Raw genomic sequence first — 19,562 nt, 5'->3', positions numbered from 1 at the left:
ACGGGTACATTGATATTGTGAAGGAGCTCCTCACGAAGGATGATAGCAATGCTGACGACACGGATATCGAGGGGCTGACGCCTTTTCTTTGGTCTGTCGGCGGAGGCCATCGCTCGATTCTTTTGACACTAGCGAGTCACCCCAAGGTCGACATCAATCACCGAGATAAAAAAGGACGCACAGCTGTATCATGGGCTGCTGGTGATGGAATGGTTGACATTTTGAAAGAGCTACTAGGACTACCAGGCATAGAGGTCAACGCAAAAGATAACAAGGGGAGATCGCCCCTCTCCTGGGCCGCTGGGAACGGATGCACCAACACGGTCGAGGCGCTGCTTCGCAGCAAAGCGGTTGATAAGGCAAGTGTTGACAAAGATGAGAGGAGCGCCATATCTTGGGCTTGTGGAGGCGGTCACCATGAGACGCTGAAGAAACTGCTGAGAGCACCGCACGGGATAGACTCTGAAGATATCGACGGGTGGACGCCGCTGATGTGGGCCGTTCAGATCAAATCGCCCAAGACTGCCGAAGTACTCCTGTCTAACGGGGGCGTCCAAATCAACAGGCGCGACCGTAGTGGACGGACGGCGTTAGCTTGGGCCGGAAAGTATGGAAACACGCTCGTTGTGGAGGCGCTCTTGAAGAATGGCGCTGATACTGGGATGGGAGACACTTGAACAGTACACCCCTTTCTAACGTGAGATACTTTACAAGGGCGAGTTCAGCGAAGAAACAGCTAAGGGACCGTGGCGGTAGCGCGAAGCATAAGAGGAGGAGAACCGAAACAGAGGAGCCGTGCCACGGTAGGAAGGAACAGCGCCCCCCTAGAGGTCGAAATCGAGGCTAGGCGCGCAGCAGTGGTACAGGAAAAGGGGTGTCGCCTCCGGCGCCGGAGGGCGGGTGAAGATGATGACATGCCTATTCAGTTGCTTGTTTTCGAGCGGTCGAAGCATAGTGTCGTCAAATTCTTGCTCGAAGAGGCACACGCAGATGTCCGGTGCGGCATTACCGCACCGGACGGCCACTGGAAGGAGCCTCTCCGCATGGCCACGCGCTACGGCGACTTGGACATGTGCCGTATCCTCGTTGCCAGCGGTGGTGCCGACCCGATGAGTGTTTTCGAGCGGCAGGGTGATACTTTGGCATTCAAGGACCCGGTTGACAATATGCAAGTCGCTGCGCAGCTTCGGCAGTGTCTTTTGTCATAAGTGTAGCTCGTCTATAGATTAGAGAGTGAAGCGCAGAGAGATAGGGGTCTACTTATGAAAGGGGATAAGCTACCCCCTGAATGTCAACATGTACCTGTTACTTGAGTATCTGGTCTTCACACATTTGCAGAGGCATACCAGATAGCTCCGCTCTTGAGTTCGTCACCCCTAAATGTAGAATAGATTGCGCATGCATCTTGGCCACCGGTCGGAACATGAAGAAATGATAGGTGTCCTTGCCATCTGTGTGGCGTGTTCCTACAATTTCAGTGTCCATAGTGCCCGTCTGATGCCATGCTCCCATCTCATGGCTGCGAGGATGTCCACGTATTGGTAGGTGGAGCTCCCTAGTGTTCAGATTCCAGATCCTGGCGCCTCCGTCCCTCGATGCCGACAGTAGATCCTTGTTGTCGGGGGAGAAGCACAGCCTCGAGGAGCCATTCCAAGCGAGTGACATGAGGAGGTTGTCACCCACGGCATCCCAAATGTTCACGGTCCCGCCGCCTGAGCTCCAGGCGAGTTGTGTCCTGTCCGGTGATGACTCAAGGCGCTCCAGCAGCGGACCGTCGCCCTCGAGCCTTCGAATACATGTGCCCGTCTTGGCGTCCCAAAATCCGATGCTGCTATTCCACACGGAGGCCCCCGCCAGACTCACTATATGTATGACAGCCGCACGCAGCCGTAACCGCTGGCCCCCACGGGCCACGGCCCTTGGCCTCTCCTGGCCTCTCTTTGCGCTGTGCGTGACACTCAGTGCAAGGCAAGGTGTGAGGCGGTACAAGGCAAAATACGGGGCCGAGTGCAAAAAGCGGTTAAGACGGACAACGGATGCCAGCTGAAGGCCTCTCGGCGGTTCATTCACCAGCTGAAAATACGTCAAAACCTCGTTACCTTGACAGCAAGCATGAGGCAAGAGCGATCACTTATCACTTAAAAAGTAATTCAACACTAACCAGACCCGGTCCGTGATTTGACACGTTACTTCAACGGAGGCGATCGTGCGGGCAGCTGTCAAAACGCGACCCGTGATCGACACACTACATGGCGATCCCGCGCCCGCAGCCGTTTCCACCCACACCGGATTCCTTCCCGGACAAGCTCTGGAATGGAGTCCCCAGAAAAGAAATGCCCGAATTCATGTCAACGTGGCGTAAATAGGACTATGCGAGACGTCAGAGTGCAGCGGGCAAGACGGAGTGAGGCACACCGCTCCAGTTAGCAGTCGTAGTCCGAGACATTATACGGAGTGCTAAAAGGTATATATTCGACTATCGCGGCCCTTCTGCTATCTTCTGAATCTCATCCCCTCCGCAAACTACATCCCGAGACTTCTTACTGCTACTCCTCCCTTATACTATTTCACACAATTGTCACTATGGGAGGCACCGGCGCTACTTCCGAGGCCATCAGCAAAAGCGGCGTCGTCGCTAGCATGCTCGAAAACCTCAATGGATTACATGGACCGCCTTATAAAGTCCGTATAGAAACGACTTCTCTGCTCAAATATACGCTAAAAATATGGCAGCCTACTGGAAACAATGACAGGGATGCCCTGGTCTTGCGCGAGCGTCTGTACGAGTACAACAAGACGCGCTTCTTCGACGAGTTCTCGTACCCGTACCAGAGTAATCAAACCCGTCCTGAACGTTGGGACCGAGAAGGCGAGGTTATCGGAAAAGATGGGTTTGCTAGCTTCCCCGTGGAACAGTCGAACAACGTTCGCTGGTATGTCGAAAACCGTATTGTTCAAGGATCGGATCTTCCTGAAAAAGAGAAAGACAACTTTAAGGCCGATGTCGTGAACATGATTCAAAGACCCACAGGAACACGCCACGTGAGCGCAAAGTGATTTCCTCGACGAGGCAGCCGGTTTCGGGGCTCCAATTCAGCACTGAGTCCCAGCAGGGGTGCTCTCTTAGGCGCGCCGCAGAGTAATTTGTGATATCCTCTCTGTTGACATCCTGCATGTAGAGCTTGGTCTCGATGCCCTGGCCAAACGAGTCTTCGAAATCGTTCCAAGGCCGACTTGACACACATAGTTTGATATGGGGAGACTTGCCTAGTACGACTAGGTCGCGACAGAGGTCTATGTGGTCCCCCTGATACTCATCCAGTCCGTCGATGAAGAAACAGACCCTAGCCGGAAGGTTTGACTCGGCGGCAATATCTTCCAAGACTCTTCGTAATGTCGGCAAAGTCCATCCAGAATCGGAGAGCCCATCCTCGGCCGTGTGGCCCAAAACCTGTTTCTTGCCAATTCGCCCGACCAGCTGCGGGCACTGGCAGAAGATGTCGAATAGTAAGGTCCGCGGGAGCCCGAGCTGCGATTTCTGCATTTCTGTTCCCCTCAGCCAGAAAAAGTGGCTAGCGATGACAAGCTCTCGTGTGCCGGCCCATTCATGGAGCCATGCCTTCGTCTGGAGATGACCTGCCACGTGTTTCATCAGTGTCGACTTACCGGAGCCGGGCCTGCCCGAAACCCAGAAAACTCCGACTCCAGACTGAAGCCAACCAGGGAGCCGGCCTTTGGAATACACTTGGTGAGAGTCCGCGGAAACCGCCCATCGCAGCGTGTCCTCGTGAGACGCGGCAATGCTATCGAATCTTACTTGTCGACTCTCAAAGTGCAAAGAGCGAATGACCTGCTGCTGGGATTGGACCTCGCGAGTACCGAGGGATATCGCTTCCATTCCCTCTTGCAGTTGGTGAACACTTGGTGCCAGTTGCAGCCAGAGCCTCCATATCAAAAGAGGAGAATGGAAACACGGCAGACAAGGTCGTTTGGATGTCCTCGGTGCCAAATGGCCGGACAATTTCGAGAAGAGGGTGAAATCTTAGCTGAGTGTGACCGCACGATTCAAAGCAGCCAGCGTCAAAGCCTCATTCACCGCTATAATTCGGTCAAAAAATCTACACCTAATCTGCCTCGACTGGCACACTCGGGGCGCACAGTGTCAGCCTCGCCGACATGCAGGCGTCAGCCTCCATGCACGTTGGCGCGGATGCAGCCGCCGGGGACACTCGCCGTGTCAGGGGGGAAGCTAACCTCTGTCTGGGCCCATGACCCCTGCGTCCCATGTGCATGTCAATGTGACGCTGCCGCGTCGTCTGACTGGCCGGTCACGGCGGTAGGCTGTGGACGACGGGCCGGGCCAGGCCACAGCAGTCCAAGGCTGTGCAAGTCAGGCTGAACGACAGAACGAGGACTTGCAACAATGATCGCCGGGGGTATGCAAGTGAAAGGGCGACGAGCCCACAGCCAGAGTCACGGCGTTTCGGTGCGTTCCTCTGGTCTGGGCTGTTACAACTGACTTGCACTTAGCCTTAAGGAGGCCGTGGTCATAAGACCGGAACGGATCTGCATGGATACGGCGTGTAGCCTAGGACGGCAGACCTGAAAGAATCTTTTAACAACGCGTTCGTCACGGAAGAACTTGGAATATGGGCTGTGACATGCAGAGCACCGAGGAGACGAGGGGCGTCATCATTTTGCCTCGTTGATACTTGTTTCGGAATAGAGATATTTTACCGCAAGCAAGCGGATACATGTAGGAGATAAAATGTGGACATCCAATGGTCCCTTCGATTCTAGTCAACGACCTCTGCTCCAACGCTAGCTCGGTGTTTGCTTGCCTTCGATTTTGTTGTTCGCCATGCGGCAACACAGGGCTTGCAGCAGCCGCGAATGAATCTAGACTCAGCGAAAAGTAGCTCAGCAACTATCGTGAAAATGACAACCATGCATATCACCGCAACCTTCTGAGACGGATAGGTCATGTAGAAGAGATAGACGGTCTGTATGAGGCATACTATGGGCCATCGTTGTGCCCACATGCGAACACTGGCCTCCGGGACGTTGAATAGAACGTGGTCCCAAAATGTTGCATCCACGAACTCATCCCAGTCAACACTGCCCTCCGTCTTTTGGTAGTGTCCAAGCCTTTGCTCCCAAAATGGGAGCAGGTTTCCCCGCTCATCCCATGGCCCTCTTTCGCAGAAGGCCGTCCATCGTTGCGTCGCATTAACTGCCACCTCTGCCGGCACGTAGAAATACTCCTTGTGGTCCTTGGTCCCACAACGGCAATCATACTTGCGTCTTTGATCCTGGAACTCGGTGTGAGCTAACTTTTCGACCCTTTCATAGAGTTTGATCGGCGGCTGGTCGGGGTTGAGGATGTCGCCGAACCTCAGACCGCACTTCCTTTTTAGTTGTGATTCTCGTTCTTTTGCATCCTGGGACCACCCGATCTTGACAAGGCTTTCGGTACCGACCACTGGGTATAGATAATTCTTCTTCTTTTTCGAGTCATTGTCCAGGTCAGTCTTGTCGAGTGGCTTTCGTATCAAGTCAGCCACACGGCCGTCGACTACTGGGGAAGCCTCCAATCTACCGGATACCGTCGGGTCTGCATCCGGGGTGGCAGCTGGAGTGATACCTGAAGTGGTGCGCGGAGTGGTGCCCGGAGTGGTGCCCGGAGTGGTATCTGGTGTGGCATTCAAGTCCATGTCTGAGTAGGCATCTGGGTCGTCAACGGGCAAAATATCTGGAGTGGTGTTTGGAGTGGCATCATCGATGATGATGGGGTTGTCGGATGAACCGGTGGTTCGCTTCGTGGTCATTTCAGGGTCAGAGGCCTCGCCTTGTTCCCGACATGAGGTGAAAGAAGCTTCCTCCCCCAGTGACTTTTTTGAACGGCGACGGGAGTCACTGGACGGCCAAAGCGTCCTGGACGTTGCCGCCTCATCATCATGCTCTGCGGGCGTTGAGGAACATGTCTCCAACTCTCTCCGGGCATATTCGGTTGAAGAACCCCGTCGTTTTCTTTTATCCGTAGATCTCAAGCTATCTTCTCTGGTGGTTTCTGATGATGATGTCCTAGGGGCAGACCGCCTTCTCTTCGCACGGTTGACTCTAGACACCGACGGTGACAATCCCAAAGGCGAAGGAGTATCCACACATTCCGAGGCCGTGGAAGCTTCGTTTTCCGAGTCGCTATGCGGGGTGACCCGAGGCGCAATCCACGCTACTGGGATGGAGGGTTCGGCGGCAGTTACGGGAGGCAAGTCGGTCATCTTTCGTTTGGTCGCGTGTATTATCATACAGGGCGGGGCAAACAAATCTGTACTGGGAGATTTTCCTGTCGTTTGATGGCAGTGAGGGTTCCAAGGGGTTAAATCAATCGCCCTTGAGCCGTCTTAGGAGGGGGCACGGGGACATGGACATGTTCGATGCGCGCGGCTGGGGAATGCAACCTCATGGGACCGCTCAGCCCCTGAGCCAGGCGCACACGAAGCATAATAGGCAGGTCTTGAAACTATTTAGGACTTGGCAGTGTCTCCTCAAACATTTGGTGCCTTGCTCAGCCTTACCCGCTGAAAGCCATCTCCATGCTGGCAATATCTCCAAGGATAGCGTGAGCGAAACTTCGCATCTGTTTGTAGGCATTAGCAATCCCCGGAGCGGTGATATTGGTTTTCAAATTGAATCATAACCTCTAAAGTGCTCGCACGGTATTCAGCACAAAATACTAAGTGTCCCCTCTTCGTTTGGCGCAGCGTGTGTGGAAGGTACTCCAGGACATGAGCCAACACACCGTAGGAACCCAGCTCCGCCACTGTGTCCCCCTGCCCCCCTCAGGCCCTCCTGTGCATGTTCTTGCTTGCACGATTGACTCAGCCAGAAAAGTTTAGGGTGCATTTTCTGACTCTCCCATTAATGTTGCATTCGCATCCGTTGATAGACAAGAGCATCGTTCGAGGCGCAGAACCCTTTAGTGCGGAGATGAGCCAGGGTTCACGTGAGCAGCTGAGCGCAATTCTTTTCAACTGCGACAAGGCTGGAAGGTAATATAAAACACCTACTTTTTAACGTGAACGGGAATGAGAGTTTGCCGAATAAGCGGTGGCAAACAATAGCATTCTATCGCTTCGACACGGTGGCTCCCTGCCCTCTCGGCATACGCGTAGCTGCTAGTGCCCGACCAGGAGAGCAGCTTCTTGGAGATGATGCCTATTGAGATCACGGCGTCAGAGGGCCCAGTAGACCCTGTCATGGTTGAGGGGGGAAGAACCACGATCTTGGTGTCGAACTGATGTGTGATATCTGACCCCTGCGGGGTGATTCAGCAGAGACAACTTTTGGAGTCCAAAGAGCTAGAGTCAAACATCTGATACTGGGCAAAGCTACGTGAAAAACGTCCTGACATGTTGTCATTGCTTCCTTTTGCCCCTACTCACCACTGGCAGCTCCTCCGGCGATACGAAAGTCGAACCATGACGAAGGCCATGGATAAACACCTCGTCCAAAAGATCAAAGATGCAACTACCCTATTCCGAGTGTCCCCTTTGAGCTTCTATCTCGCAGCAGTGCAGGCCCTTTCCTCCCACTTGCTGGACTCGAAGGGAATCTGTATCGGTGTTGCTGATGCCAGCCGCTACGGCGTCGACAATGCTAACACGATTGGCTTCTTTGTCAACATACTCCCGTTGCGATTCACACTTAATACCCATGATCCTTTCGCAGATTTGGTTCGAAGAACATTCAGGCACGTCCTCGAGGGCCGGAGCAACGGGCAAGTCCCGGAGGATGTAATACTCGATCATCTCAAAGTTCCGCGCGAAGCGTCATCAAGTTTACTTTTCCAGCTCGTCTTCAATTATCTTTTCAGCGCTGTGGCTAAAATGACCTCGGGCAGTAAATCCCAGTGGTCTGTCGACTCGTATCACGACGCCGAGGCCCCATTCGATCTTGTATTTGGAGTATATGGAGTAGGCGACAGTTCTCAGCGCCCACAGACCATTGCTCAGAAATATCTGTACGACGAAACTGGAGCTCAGTTTCTGATGACCAAATGTTATAATCGTCTTGAGATGTTGACCTCGGACATGTCACAGACAATTGAAGAACATCGGATCAGGTCCGACGAATCGGCGGTGGTGCAAGCCGGGGATCTCAGCTAGCAAGGTGCCACGCCAGGTGTGGGACTAGCCTGACACGCTGTCCAACAGAGTTGACATCATGATCAAAGAGCACGGAGGTGACACAGCCATTATTGATTCCAAAGGAAGCATGACTTATGGCGAGTTGGAGGACACAATCTGCTTGGTAGCCTCGTCCATACAAAAAGAATGTCTGAGCATCAACTCCGCTATTGCAGGACTATGCCAGCCCTCCTCTGACTCGGCCGTTGCTATACTAGTCATGCTGCGTTTTAGTCTTCTGTATATACCACTTGACACAAACATTCCAAACGAACGACACGCCGCCAGCCTAGAGGACTGCACCCTCACACTGATCCTGTTTCATCAAGACGCTGTCGAGAAAGCTTCAAAGATTCCAACGCATGTCCCCTTTGTAAATCTATTCTTAGTTTCATCAAGTATCAAAACGTCCAACACCAACATAGAGGAAAACTTTTCCACGCCACAGCCCGGCAATTCTCCTATACACCAATGCATCAACTAGCAAGCCCAAGTGTATTTAGCTCAACAATGCTATACATCTCAATCATCTCGCTCTCAAAACATCGCTTCTCTCGCTGTAGCGCGAAGTTGTGCTATCGTAGAGCTCATTTGGGTTCGACATGTCATTGGCGCAGGTATTCTGTGCCCTCGCCAATGGAGGTCTACATTTGACTGTGCCTAAGAAAAGTCGAAGCGACCCTATTGCGCTTTCTCAACTCATGTTGGAGCATGACGTGACATTTACGAATGCCACGCCTTCTGAATACAACTCCCTGCTACGATACGGGCAGACCAGTCTACGGAGTTGTCGCGCTTGGAAGCACGCCTGTAGGGGGTGGCGAGGTCGCTGCGCAGCAGCTTGTTCAATCATTTTCACAGCTGAGCAACCCGGACCTGGGCTTGCCCCATGACTATGGTCTCACAGAGATGTCGATGGCTGTGACGTTTGACAAGATATCCGAGCATTAGAATAGGAGAGACGGCGAGTATGGGTCGGTTGGGAAGGTCCAGTCTTGCCAAATTATTCCGTGTACATTGTCTACGAAGTCTCTTCGCAACCTGTGCCCCTTGGGTGTCCTGGAGAGGTATACGTAGGCGTTGCCATGGGTTATGTGAACTTGGCGGAAGTCACAACAGCCAAGTTCATTCGTGATCCTTTTGTCAGGGTAGAAGACGGCAGACGAGGATAGTCCACGATGTTCAAGACCGGGGATCGAGAACGGTTGAGACCCGACGGGTCGCTTATTTTCATGGCCCGGACGGTCAGTGACAACATGATCAAATTGCGTGGAGTGCGTGTTGATCTGGAAGATGTCGCCAGCACCTAGGCACACACAGCTGGTGATGTAGTGGCGGAAGCCGTTGTCACTGTCCATGGAGAAGATGAGGCACGCATGCTCGTTGATCATATCGTATTGCGCGAGGGTGCATCTAAAAGCACAACATCCGATTCAATGCAGGAGATGGCTCAGAATCCATCTTCACCTGCTTACATGCGGCCGGCCCTCGTAGTCCCCAGAGAGTGCCTTCCACGCATGCCAAGCGGCAAAGTTCATCGCAAGTTTTTAATATCCATAAAGTTCCCGGTGCTCGAGAATCAGAGCAGGAAACGACTCAACGGGAAAATGCCATTAGAAGTCGGACAGTCAAGTCTGCTGTGGACTGAAGTTCTCCGGGGAAATTTGTTTGGGAATCTGTCGCCCGAATTCGACTTCTCTATGGTCGGAGGAAGTTCCCTCCTACTTGTACAGCTGCAATGTATCACTAAAGAGAACATGGGAATTCTGGTACCTACTGCAGAGTTGTATCAGGCTAGCACTTTGGGTTGCATGGCCGCGCGACTGCAAGCCCGGACAAAGCAGCAAGAGCATTTTGAAGAGATTGACTGCAAGAAAGAAACCGACTTTCAAGCATCATTAGAGTCTCACAACGCATTCATTGTGTTGCAATCCCCAAAACAGCTATCAAATCGATTGCACAGGGGCCTAAAATCATTTGCTATCCATGTCATCTTCGAGACGAGTTGCCGGGACTATCTTCTATGACCTCAAATACCTCCAGCCCCGTATTGGCGCGATCGTCCACGCCAGCAGCGTGGGACACTGCCTTAACAACTCCTCTCTATGAATACCCAATTGATTCTCTCCGTTTCCTCATTTAATGTGCGCTCACACGCCATGTTCCCACACAACGTTTTCGGTTCCCGAGGTCATTAGCAGCGATTGTCATTGTATCGCGATGAAACACGTCAAGGGTCAGGCACTACAGCAGGCGTGGTCGGTGCTTACATCGGGCCAGCGGTCCGACATCTTGGCCGAGCTCAGCGGCTACAAAACACAGATGCGTGCCCTAGGTGGCATCCACCTAGGCCGTCTTAACGGGCAGGGCGTCATAGTTCCAAGCATCCCGAAGCGCTCGGCAGTTTCCATTCGGCAACCTTGCTGAATTCCATGATTGGCTCGTACGGCCGCCCAAGCGTTTGCAAGTGCAGTCAGTGTACTGGCACCTGATAACGACACAATTGGGCACCGAGTGTCCCATTGTTTTCACGCATGAAGACCTTGCTTCGCGCAATATACTGGTGCCTGCCGGCGACATTGTAGTTCTTTTGGATTGGGAGTTTGTAGAACGGTACCCAGAGTGTTGGGAAGTCGTGTTCGCCCGGCGTGGGATGGACAATCTTGACTGGGAGACGCTGGGTACATGTAGCCATGTGCCGCCTCTTTTTGCAAAACGCTACGATCTAGAGTACATTCTTGTGGGATTCATCCTCAGCATCTCCTGATAACAGCTACATCGAATCAACTGACAGCTGCATCCCACAACTTGGTCATGGCTTCCCCCTTTTGTCAACAGCCCCCTTTTAATGCGCTGCAAGGCTGACATTCTAATTCTCGTACCTAGCCACCACACTCTCAATCTCACGCAGGATCTCGGTCCGCACGGTCTCTGGTGCCCAGCACATCTCAGCAGCATTTCTAGCGAGCGTAGCCATATCTGCAGTGCTCAAGGCGCACATCTTCTTGACCAGCAGCATGTCGTGCAGGATCCACGTGTCCTCCATGTAGGTTGGATCGTCGCTCGCAATGGAGAAACAGATACCCGCATCGTATAAGGCGCGGATTCTAGGGAAGATCTCGTCGACAGGCTCATGGCGAAGATAGCCCCATGGGATAATCGTCATGGAAATTCCTTTCTCCTTGATGAGGCGCAAAAGGTCAGGGCTCTGTGCGGCATTCAGACCGTGGTCTATGCAGTGCGCTTCGGAAACACCTAGTGCTGAAACGACTTGGTGGATGTGGTTGTGCGTGTCCTTGTTGCCCACATCGCAGTGAGCCGTGATGCGGAAGCCGGTCTCTCGAGCCAGAGCAAATACATCTGCGAAGAGACTGGGAGCGCGGTCGTTCTCATCAGAGTCGAGCCCGATGCCGATGACCATGTCTCGATACGGCAGCATGGCTTGGTAGTGTTCCATGGCTGACTCTGGCGTCAGGTCGCGCAGGAAGCACATGATCCAGCTCGACTTGATCTGCTCTTTGTGTCAGCATGTGCTTAGCAGTGCTGCTGTGAATTGAGACAGCCAGAAGAGGCCGTCACGTACGCCTAGGTTCCTCTCTGCCGCTTCTTGGGTTGCGCGGAATCCTCCCATCATGGTGTCCCAAGTAACACCTCGACGTGTGTGGCCCTGAGGGTCGAAGAAGGGCCCGCAATACCGAACATTCATGGCGGCGACGCGCTCAAAGTAGTGCATGGCTAGCTCGTTAAAGTCCTGTTGGGTGACCAGTACGTCAAAGCCACCATAGTAGGCCTCGAAGAAGGTGAAGCTTTCTTCGGCATTGTCGATGCCATGGCCGGGTCGAGACTGGATGATGTTGTGCGACGCCTTGAGCTGCTCCAGGCTGTGGTACACGGTGCCAGTGCGATCGAGTTTCAGAGCCTGACCATTTCGTTGGGCAAACTTCCATCTCAGCTCGGGAGTTAAGGTGCCCTCGATGTGCACATGGAGCTCGACCTTGGGAAGGTCGAGAATAAACTTGTCTTTGGAGTCCAGCAACTCTTTTCGGAGGGCGAGGCGGTCTTGAAGAGGGAGGGCTCTCTCCATGACGACGTGCAAGGGAGTTGAAGAAGGTGGAAGTATAGGAAAATATGAGTTGATGGCTTTCTGGTTTTCTAGATGTTGCGCGGATGAGCACCTTTGTATACTCTTCTTTCAATGCTTTGCCGGACATCACTATGGCGGTAGTCACTTATACGAGCCATCCCTGACATTGAGCAACGTGATGTGGTTCCCATTAGTTGCTTATTAGCACAGCACAGTCACGCCGAGATAAGCATTCTGCACATCGGATGCATTAGAGCTGCCCCCTGTCAGAGGGCTAATGCTAATCAAGTTACAACTTCAGTCGACTTGATGGCCATTTCTGCTCTCTGAATCATTTCTGGCCCTGTAGCAGGTCGGTGGCTCCTCATACGCTAGTGCGAATCGGTTGCTATTTCAGTCGAGCCTCCGCTGCAGAACTTGCCGACATATCATTCTGTCCCTCTTGATCACATGTGCATGCCATCCGCCGAGTCGATGACCAATGAATGCTGTGCCTTGTTCAGCAGCCCCGACATGGAGCCGCCTACGCAAATGGCATGTGCTGCTGCTCGCACGTGATGTTCGACGGTGGCACTGTGCCTTGAAAGTATGCCTGGACGTGTCCAAAGTAACAGTCTGACCCTAGAAGATTGATGACGGTATGCTGCAATGACGTTAGTCTGTTCTGTAGCGAGTACGGTTGTGTGACTGAGATCCAATGAGAACTTACACCAACGGCTTCCTGCAATAGGAGTACTGATCCCGCAAATCGAGAAGACATTTCTCGTGCCCTACGAGGAGGTGAGTGGGTCTGAGCAACTCATCGAATCCCGAACGGCTTGGGGGCAACGTACGATTTCAGAGGCGACAGGGGGTCGATGGTGTTGCTCGCAAACATGATGGGGAAGGACGAAGACCTGTTGCCGAGTCCACTTATTGATTCTGCAGAAAAGACAGAACCTGGTTAGCCTCCTTCCCAAATTCAGGTATGGAGAATACAGATGGCTGAAACAGAGTGAGGAGGCTCTGCATACCTTGTACCATCATGCTATCTGGTAGATGTGGCCGAAACGATCTACACAGGATGTTGGCCTGGAAAATGGGCCAAATGTCGCCAATGTACTTGCTCTCGGAGCTCGTGAACTCCACAAAGCTCTGGAAGGCCTCAATAGTAGTGAGCTTGTTGTTTGGATATGAGTCGGCGCACATGATGGCGAGCCGGGCGTCGAATATCGAATTCAACCCGTCAAACAAGCCGACGAGAGGAGACGCGTCCCCACGCTCCAGCTTGTGCAGGATGTCGGCCATGACTGGGAACAGAGCCGGTGGGTTATAGATCGTCTCGAGGAAAAGAGCCTTCAGGTCTGAGTAGGTGACCAGTGCCGGCAATTCTTGGCTTTGCACTCCGCTGATTGGAACTGGGTGATTCTGAAGTTGGAGGATGAGGGCGTCCATTCTGGCTGTGATGTTGGCTGGCGTTGGGCCCCAGAAGGAACACTTTTCAGGGCCTGCAGAATGACACAAACTCGTGAACTTCCCCATGGCCTCGTCCATCTGATCGACACTGTCCCTCCAGTCGTTGTTGTAATAATGCTCCGCGTCCAAAACACCATCCAGTACCATCCTTCCGACTCGGTCGGGAAACATGGAAGCAAAGGTGGCGCCTACCACAGTACCGTAACTGATGCCATAGCTCCATAACTCGGCCTCTGATGGTGACCGACCAGCCAGCTCAGCCTCGGCTTCTGTGAACGTGAGCAAATCACGGGCGGATGCTGCTGTAGTCACAAAGTAGCCATGCGGTGACTCGTTCTCGACAGCATTGTTGCACCACTCTCCGTAGATGGAGCTTGAGTAATACTGTTCCTCAAGTGACGCGGAGGAGACGTTGGTAGCGCCGGTACTATGTAGCCGAAGAAAGACTGATCTCGCTTCCTTATTGCCTGAGAAGCAATCAAAACTCAGCCCGCTGTTGTTCACGCCGCGCGGGTCAAAGGAGACGATGTTGTACTGATCTCCAAAGGCTTGCGCCGCGAGAAACCAATTTTCGAGAATGAGATCAACACCTGAGCCACCGGGACCGCCTGAAGAACTGTCAGCTTGGCTTTGTGGAATCCAGTGTCACTTGACGTGGTTGGTCGGTCTTGTGAAAGAACATCGTACTTACCGGGGATGAGCACGATACTTGGGGACTCAATGGTTGCATTCTTGCCAGTCAGTTTGATGAAGGCGATGGACGTCGTGCCAAGACTTGTGTTGGAATAATCCAAGGGGACCTCCAGTCTCGAGCATGTAAAGTCATCGAAGCATGGTGTCCATGTGAGGTTGGGGGATGGTTCGATCTGGATGGTTGGATTAGTGGTCATAAAGCTTGCGAGGGTATGTACAGTTGGGCAAGGTCCAAAACTCACAGTGTCAAACCCATATGCCATTCCGGGGCTCTCGTGACAGTGGGCACTGGCACCCAAGATCGTGGAAATGATGAGAGTTCGCAGAAGTCGGCTCATTGTGATGTTTGACTGAAAGATTTCTCGCTGGGTTTTCTCCTGTATTGATTCAAGAAAGGGGCGGATGTCATAGTTGCAGCCGACACAGTCGCGATCCCATGAACCTTTTTATGCAAGCCGAATACCGAAGAGGTCTACATGCAGTTTGTCAGTTTCAGTATCTGAATCATTGCGTCTACGGGCAGCCGCATTCCTTCCATCCATCCATCCGCATAGCCTGGCACTCCACTTGTACGAATCAGCCAATTGATGCCAGTATATATCTCCAAAGGTTCCATCCAATGCACAGGGTACAGCATCCGGTCTGCTGTATTTCAAATGAAGTTGAGGCTGTGGCCATCATTTTCTACGTATAGACGTGTATCGACGGCGATGACATGGAGTACATCGGTCCATATTGAAGGGATCCGCCTACTTAGTGCCATTAATTACTCAAGGAGGTATTAATCCTCTTGCTTGGCGCCCCACCTGTACGAAGCAGCCAACCAAACTTGATGATGATCCCATCAGATTGTATCAGGATCCACAACGATATCCGGCGTACAAGCGTCTCAAGCTGTGTCTTCAATGCTTCATCCATCCACTTTCCTGCTCTTCCGCCACCAAGGTAGAAGACGCAGAAGAAAGTGGGAAGATGGCTTCCAAACAAAGATACCGACGAACCAGTATGGGCACCATTTGAGCTCCTATCGTGGCCCATTTAGCTTTTGACACGACAAGCGCCGTACCAGTGTTGTCGTGAATTCGTGGCCCGGGGCCGTTTGCCCTCTGCCCACAACGACGCGTACCCGCCTCTCTTGTCCCGGCCAGCATCAACGACATGTACAGCATGACGAGCAAGAACACCAAAATGGCCAACCAAGCTTGGAGGAAAAAGCCTCGCAAATTTGCGCCAAAGTCAAGAAAAGGCTGTAAAACCTGCAAGTGAGTCTTGACCTTATCCCGCTCACCTGTATTTGGAAACCCAGGCTGGACTGACCTCGCCAACCCTCCCCAGAATAAGACGAGTAAAATGCGATCTCGCGCGGCCATCATGCCTGAAATGCCATTCCACAGGCCGCACCTGTGACGGCTATGACGAGACAATGCTCGCTGTCCACACCGGCAGCACCGAGAGCGGCGACTTTCAGTCACGACAGAGGCACAAAAAAGGCCGCGAGCTTATATCAAAAGATCTCGGACCCTTGATGATATTGCCCGTGACTGATACAGCCCAGGCTGGGGCGATGTGTTTCTTTGAGCATGCTGCGATCAAACACCTAAGCAAGTACCAACCCTGCGACTCATGGCAGAAGACTCTCCTGTTCTTCTCCCAAACAGTGCCATCAGTGAGGCATGCCGCCATGGCCCTGTCCATGCTCCACCGGCGCCACATCGACCGCGACCGCGACCGCGGGCGGACATCACCATTTTTTCAAAGCTGGCTGCCCGATGAGGCCGCCTTGTTCCACTACAATCGCGCTATACAAATCCTCCTGCACGGAGAAGGCGGCGACAGCACCCAAACAACAGCCGTAACCCTTGTGGTTTGCTATCTCTTCACTTGCTTTGACCATCTAGCGTGCAGCTACGTCCAAGCAATCAAACACCTTCGTGCCGGTGTGGAGCTCTCACGCAACATCGACAAGGCGAATACGAACACGCTGATCTGCCAGGTCACGAAACAGATCCGCCGTCTCGACATGCAGGCCGTCATGTTCCTGGTCGACTGGACTCCAGTGGATGTACAAGAGCAACACATATCCCAGCTCTCACCTTGCGATGGTGCCTTTCTGTCTCTTGAGCAAGCCGCCGACCACCTGCAGGTTCTTGTCGCCCGCGTCATGAGTCTGCGCAACGCGGAGCAGGAAATGTCCGCAACGGGTCAGGTATCAAAGCCGCCGTCGTCCTGCAAGGAAATCATTTTCGAGCAGTTGAATGTATGGCTAGGCCTTTTCGGAAATATGCAACAACAAAATGGTTTTCATGAGACCGATGCCGGCTCGGACCCGCTCATGTCACTACTGCGTCTGCACCACATCATGGCATGTATCCTCCTCAGCAGTGCCGGATCTGGCAGGGAACTGGCCTATGACGAGTTTCTGCCCCAGTTCCAGCAGTGCCTGGCCCTGGCGGACGACGTAGCGGCGGCGCATGAACAGTGTTCGGCTTCGTCACAGCCGACGTTTACGCCCGAGGTTGGCATTGTCCCAGTGCTTTACATGATCGGGGTCAAATGCCGGCATCCCATGGTTCGGCGCAAGGCCGTGAGCATTCTGCGACGTCGGCCCATACGGGAAGCGCTTTGGGACAGTATCTCCGCTGCCAGGGTGGTGGAGCGGGTGATTGAGATTGAAGAGGGCGACATGGTACGGAGCATGGCACATATTACCTCGTGGCAGAGGATAGAGACCGTCTCTTGGGTGCATGTCGTTGGCGGACAGTCTGCAAGCACCCTGGCCATGGAGTATACTTTCTGCGCGCAGGAGGGAACGTTTGCTGAGTCTCTCGTGATATAACAGACCCCAAAGGCAGCTCGGATAGTTGACGTCGTGGATTGCTCGATAAGGTACTCTTGCGTACTACGGTCGAGTTAGAAAATAGGGCAGCTACTTTTCACCATAAAAGGGGTAAAGAAAACACGGGACAGAGCGCAGGCGTGGATCCGCCGCTAAGATCCGCCGCAGCTCGGATGGCGGGAAAATGGTGAACAGAAAAGGTGCGGATTCAAATGGGCCGCCCAGCAGCAGGCCAAAGAATCCAGAGAATGCCGTTCTTCTTTGAACGCAAGGAGCCCGGTCCAGCGTTCCGCGGAAGGCATTCGCAACAGTATCAGGCGAAAGGGCCTTCAGTGTATGTCACGTTGTGTATTGATGTACGTAGTATATATTATCGTCCACGGTGTACCACAACCGTATCAAGTCCCCAGGCTCATAGATATGGTTGACGGAGGCGCCGGGTTTCCATAAGATAGCGTCATGGTCGATCAGGGCTGCTCTAGCAGCCAAGTGTCTCCCCAGGGTATATCGTAGCTTCTCTGAGAAGCGACGCGGCCTGTCTAATCATGTTCATAATTCTCATGCCTTCTGGTCAACTGTGGCTCATGGCCACCACTTCATCTTTTTGTAGCTGTCAATGACTTCCTCAATCAGCTCTTTGGTCATGGCGGGCTTCTGGTACTTGAAGCCAACTATTGACGCCAGTCGGTCGCCGTTCATGCTCAGATCGGTATCCTTGAGAAGCTCCTTCTCCATGAAAGGCGTCAAAGGCCCTGGGCGGGTGATGCCAGCCTCAGCCAACAGCTCCGCCCAGGGACCAAGCGTCTCGTCGTTGACGTCGTCGACAACGCTATCGAGATTGAGGCGCGCGAATGTGCTGACCAGCTGCCCCTGGAACCCAGTCTCGATTTTGAAGATATCGGCAATAATGTCTGCCAGGGTGCCTTGTGTCGTCGTGCCTTCGTCGACGACGTTGAAGGTGGGCACCTTTCCCATGCTGGCCTCGTCCCAACCATCCTTGCCCCGGTCGTACCATGAGGCCATGTCCCAAAGTGCGCGCGTAACGTCGGTGATGTGTGCAGTGTTAGTACGCAGATCCTTGGTCCAAAGCCACTTCATCTCCTCCTCAATGTGCTGGTACACCCGCGCCATGCAGAGAGCCGTCGCGACCCATTGGGAAGCATACGGGCCATAGACGTGGGGCAGACGAGCGATAATGAGGTTAAGGCTGCAAGGTCAGCGGCGTGCACGCCTGGGGGGAAAGGGCATCGACACTTACCCCTCAATCTTGGCCAGCTCTTCCTCGGCTTGCAGCTTGAAGACAGCGATCTTGCTCCAGGGCTTGAGCTTGTCTCCCTCCTTGCTCGGCGATGAGTCCGACTTGTAGACCATGCCTGTGCTAAGCTCGACGAAAGCCTTTATGCCACGCCTGGCAGCCTCCTTGCCAACAGTCAGGGACAGGTTGAGTGATCGCAGCTTATAGACCTCGTCCTCTTGTGAGTATCTCGTCTCGCCACCGCAGTTGAAGACGTAGTCCCACTGCTTGCCATCGGCACGGTCAAATATCCTGGCAAGGCCCTCTGCGAGGGGTCAGCATCCCTCGTAAATCGGGAGCTCGGACGCAAGTCCTACCTGTTCTGCTAGCGTCGGCCTGAATGAATTTGTCTTGCGAGCAAGCGTCGGCGAATTCCGGCGCGAGCCATGCGAGCTGAGGAAGCACCTTGTCAACCAGACGAACTTCTGATGCCAGGTCGTTCTGGTGAATGTGCAGCGCGAGGAAGCGGCCGATGTAACCCAGGCCCCCAATAATGAGGACCGAGGGCTTGTCCGCAGCCATGGTCTTTGTGGCTGTCGTGTTGCAAAGGCAAGCCCAGGGCAAAAGAGAGGAGCGGGCGCTAATAGCTGGAATGGAAAGAGACCGGTCGTGAAGGTCGCAGCACGGTGTGGTCGAGGGTCCGTGGAGTCGCTGTGCGCGGCGATGATCGAAAGCAAAGGAGGAGGACGAGAAAGCTGCTGATGGTTTCGGTGTCGTCGTTGTTGTTGCCGCTGGTGCTGCGGAAGGCGAGAAGGGGGTTGCTGGCCTAAGAGTTGAGGGAGAAGCGAAAAGGAAGCAAGTGAGGAAGCAGCGGGCAGTGTGAAATGACGGGGGCGTGGAGGGGTGGAGTTGCTGAGAGGGAGGGGTCTGGCGAAGGGCGGGTAGGTGCATGCGTGCATGAGGGCTCGGGAAGGAAGGAAAGCTGCCCACCAGTGACCCATGGCAGGATGTAATCCAGGAAAGACAGAACCCGACTACGAAGGTAATATATTTCTTTCACCTGTGCTTTTG

The 19,562-nt window shown here is 53.4% G+C and overlaps 6 protein-coding genes across 6 annotated transcripts; 1 reads left to right on the top strand and 5 right to left on the bottom strand.

The window, feature by feature from the left end:
• Positions 1 to 824: 824 nt before the first annotated feature.
• On the bottom strand, positions 825 to 3,898 carry J7T54_006252 (DNA damage-inducible protein 1; the record flags this gene model as incomplete). Its single annotated transcript, XM_051505468.1, has 6 exons — positions 825 to 1,196; positions 1,414 to 1,945; positions 2,855 to 2,930; positions 3,013 to 3,538; positions 3,667 to 3,732; positions 3,818 to 3,898. The coding sequence occupies 6 exons, from the start codon at positions 3,896 to 3,898 to the stop codon at positions 825 to 827; spliced, it is 1,653 nt and encodes a 550-aa protein (XP_051366769.1).
• An 898-nt stretch (positions 3,899 to 4,796) lies between these two features.
• Positions 4,797 to 5,828, bottom strand: J7T54_006251 (uncharacterized protein; the record flags this gene model as incomplete). Its single annotated transcript, XM_051505457.1, has 1 exon — positions 4,797 to 5,828. The coding sequence occupies one exon, from the start codon at positions 5,826 to 5,828 to the stop codon at positions 4,797 to 4,799; it is 1,032 nt and encodes a 343-aa protein (XP_051366768.1).
• Positions 5,829 to 11,058: 5,230 nt separating this feature from the next.
• On the bottom strand, positions 11,059 to 12,273 carry J7T54_006250 (uncharacterized protein; the record flags this gene model as incomplete). Its single annotated transcript, XM_051505446.1, has 2 exons — positions 11,059 to 11,700; positions 11,773 to 12,273. The coding sequence occupies 2 exons, from the start codon at positions 12,271 to 12,273 to the stop codon at positions 11,059 to 11,061; spliced, it is 1,143 nt and encodes a 380-aa protein (XP_051366767.1).
• A 523-nt stretch (positions 12,274 to 12,796) lies between these two features.
• J7T54_006249 (putative hydrolase) lies at positions 12,797 to 14,759 on the bottom strand (the record flags this gene model as incomplete). The annotated part of the gene is made up of 7 exons (XM_051505435.1): positions 12,797 to 12,916; positions 12,983 to 13,043; positions 13,107 to 13,194; positions 13,287 to 13,712; positions 13,779 to 14,336; positions 14,420 to 14,594; positions 14,664 to 14,759. The coding sequence occupies 7 exons, from the start codon at positions 14,757 to 14,759 to the stop codon at positions 12,797 to 12,799; spliced, it is 1,524 nt and encodes a 507-aa protein (XP_051366766.1).
• A 1,085-nt stretch (positions 14,760 to 15,844) lies between these two features.
• Positions 15,845 to 17,257, top strand: J7T54_006248 (uncharacterized protein; the record flags this gene model as incomplete). The annotated part of the gene is made up of 1 exon (XM_051505424.1): positions 15,845 to 17,257. The coding sequence occupies one exon, from the start codon at positions 15,845 to 15,847 to the stop codon at positions 17,255 to 17,257; it is 1,413 nt and encodes a 470-aa protein (XP_051366765.1).
• A 582-nt stretch (positions 17,258 to 17,839) lies between these two features.
• Positions 17,840 to 19,073, bottom strand: J7T54_006247 (uncharacterized protein; the record flags this gene model as incomplete). The annotated part of the gene is made up of 3 exons (XM_051505413.1): positions 17,840 to 18,464; positions 18,516 to 18,816; positions 18,869 to 19,073. The coding sequence occupies 3 exons, from the start codon at positions 19,071 to 19,073 to the stop codon at positions 17,840 to 17,842; spliced, it is 1,131 nt and encodes a 376-aa protein (XP_051366764.1).
• Between the last annotated feature and the right edge of the window lie 489 nt (positions 19,074 to 19,562).

The sequence above is a fragment of the Emericellopsis cladophorae genome (assembly GCF_022114955.1).
Source record: "Emericellopsis cladophorae strain MUM 19.33 chromosome Unknown NODE_1_length_1489480_cov_119_871856, whole genome shotgun sequence".
In the NCBI taxonomy this organism is placed as follows: domain Eukaryota; kingdom Fungi; phylum Ascomycota; class Sordariomycetes; order Hypocreales; family Bionectriaceae; genus Emericellopsis; species Emericellopsis cladophorae.
This window is presented reverse-complemented; position numbering and strand designations above follow the sequence as displayed.